This window comes from Nematolebias whitei, chromosome 1 (assembly GCF_014905685.2).
Source record: "Nematolebias whitei isolate Nwh7 chromosome 1, NemWhi1, whole genome shotgun sequence".
NCBI classification, from domain to species: Eukaryota; Metazoa; Chordata; class Actinopteri; order Cyprinodontiformes; family Rivulidae; genus Nematolebias; species Nematolebias whitei.
The window spans coordinates 23,664,028-23,666,145 of NC_056498.1; the positions used below are offsets into that span (position 1 = coordinate 23,664,028).

At 40.1% G+C, this 2,118-nt stretch overlaps 1 protein-coding gene across 1 annotated transcript in view; it reads left to right on the forward strand.

The window, feature by feature from the left end:
• dhx15 (DEAH (Asp-Glu-Ala-His) box helicase 15) overlaps positions 1 to 2,118 on the forward strand; it is a 67,926-nt gene that overhangs the window by 31,555 nt on the left and 34,253 nt on the right. The window contains exons 7-8 of the mRNA XM_037675898.1: positions 910 to 996; positions 1,350 to 1,499. Of these exons, the coding sequence (XP_037531826.1) occupies positions 910 to 996; positions 1,350 to 1,499 (237 nt within the window). The remainder of the gene's footprint in view (positions 1 to 909; positions 997 to 1,349; positions 1,500 to 2,118) is intronic.

Sequence of the window (2,118 nt, forward strand, 5' to 3'; positions counted from 1 at the left end):
GGGGGGGGGGGGGGGAGTGGTGGTGGTGGGAGTGGAGTGAGTGAGTGAGTGGTGGTGGTGGGAGTGGAGTGAGTGAGTGGTGGTGGGAGTGGTTCCCCCAGTGGGGAAACAAAATACTAATCACTTGTGAAATTAATATATAAATACTAGGGGTGCACAGATAAATTGGCCCCGATTTCCTTAATTTTGGGTGATTGGTGATTGACCAATACTTATACGAGAAACACATGGTAAAATAACGGTCAAATAAATAAAATTATGAGGTATTTTGGTAACAAACAGGCAGAGTTGGTTGTAAAGAGTTGACTGTAATTATAAAAACAGATTATAGGTGATCATCTAGTGCTCAGATTGTTGGGGCTCAGTCTCAGCTACTACCACATTAAAATTTAGCTCCGTGCCTGTAAAAGTGTCAGATTTATAGTATTTTTGTGTTTTCTAAGGGTGATTAGCTGTGGTGACCATTTTAAAGAGGTGAACTCTAAGAGTTAATCCGCCATAGATGTGCAGCCAATGATTACTTTATGCAATTTTTGATAAAAATCTGTCCAGTGGTTCGTAAGGTATTTTGCTAACAGACAAATGCACACGAACAAGAGCAAAAACGTTCTCTCCTTTGCCATTTGCAGCAGGTGATAACTATTTGTGCGGTTTAGAAATGCTATTTGTTCACACGGTTCATTGACCAGTCTTTGAACAGTTGAAGCATTAATAGATCCTGGAGTCAAGATGGTTCATTTCAGAGCAGATTATTGTTAATACCAACAATTCTCAACAGTTTCATTATTCTCTGATCAACTGATGAACATGCATAAAATTAATTGGAAGTAATTCCATGTGAAGTCGAGGACCAGTCCCTCCGAGCACCCAGGGCGGATCATTTTAAGTCGTTTGCCTTCTTGTCTGCAGGTCGTGGTGTCAACAAACATCGCCGAGACGTCCCTGACCATCGACGGCGTGGTGTTTGTAATTGATCCCGGATTTGCCAAGCAAAAGGTTAGCTTCCCTTCCCCCCACCACCACCACGAGTCTTTATCTGCTGCGATCATCTGCTTCTGTTGCCTGAGAATCCCCAGATAAACATAGCAGTGCACAACTGACAGCGGCAGAGATGGAAAAGCCTGTTACTTATTCCTCTGACATTTCAGCAGCCCGGAGCCAAGTCATACACACGGCACAAAACGAGATTATATATGCACTACGGTGGATTGGCTGTATATGTCACTCTGCAGCTTTTTGTTGGCAGCTTGTAGATCGGAGCTACGACTCACTTTTCTTTACCTCCACTCTGGTTTAGACTTTACATTTAGCCTTAAATGTAACAGAGTTTGTTTTCCTCTTTCTCTCAGGTGTATAATCCACGCATCAGAGTGGAATCCCTTTTAGTCACAGCCATCAGCAAAGCCTCCGCTCAGCAGAGAGCAGGCCGAGCTGGGCGTACACGCCCTGGGAAGTGTTTCCGTCTATACACAGAAAAAGCTTACAAGACAGAAATGCAGGTGAGAAACAGCGTTGTTTGAAAACGGCTTGAATGATTTGTTTTCCTGCAACTACTTCTGTATACTATTATACTATCTTAACCATTCATATTTCAAAACCCTCAGCTCGTTCAGCAGATGGGAGCTGTGACCTTTGGATTTTAGATCTTTAATATTTAAATTTATATATTTTACTGTATTTGCTCATATTTTCTCCATAGAAGTACACAGAGATTTTTTCAGTTCAGTCAAAATCGTTATACTCTTTGAAATCTGTTCCAGCATAACTGCTCTATTTTTTTCTGCTTCTCCTTTTATGTTTTGGCTACTAATCTGCTGTTTTTAGCTTTTAGCTAATGTTCTGCTACTTTTCACTTTATGCTAGTTTTTTACTTTTAGCTAGCCTTTTGCTGTTTATAGCTTTTAGCCAACTTGTTGGTACTTTAAGTTTTGAGGTAACCTTTTAGTACTTTCAGGTTGTATTTTGCAACTTTTAGCCTTTAGCTAGCTTTTTGCGTCTTTTAACAAGCCGTTTGCTAATTCTAAATTTTATCGAACCTTCTTTTGCTATATTTAGCTTTTAACTAGCCTTTTGCTATATTTAAGTTTTAACTAGCCTTTTGCTATATTTAGCTTTTAA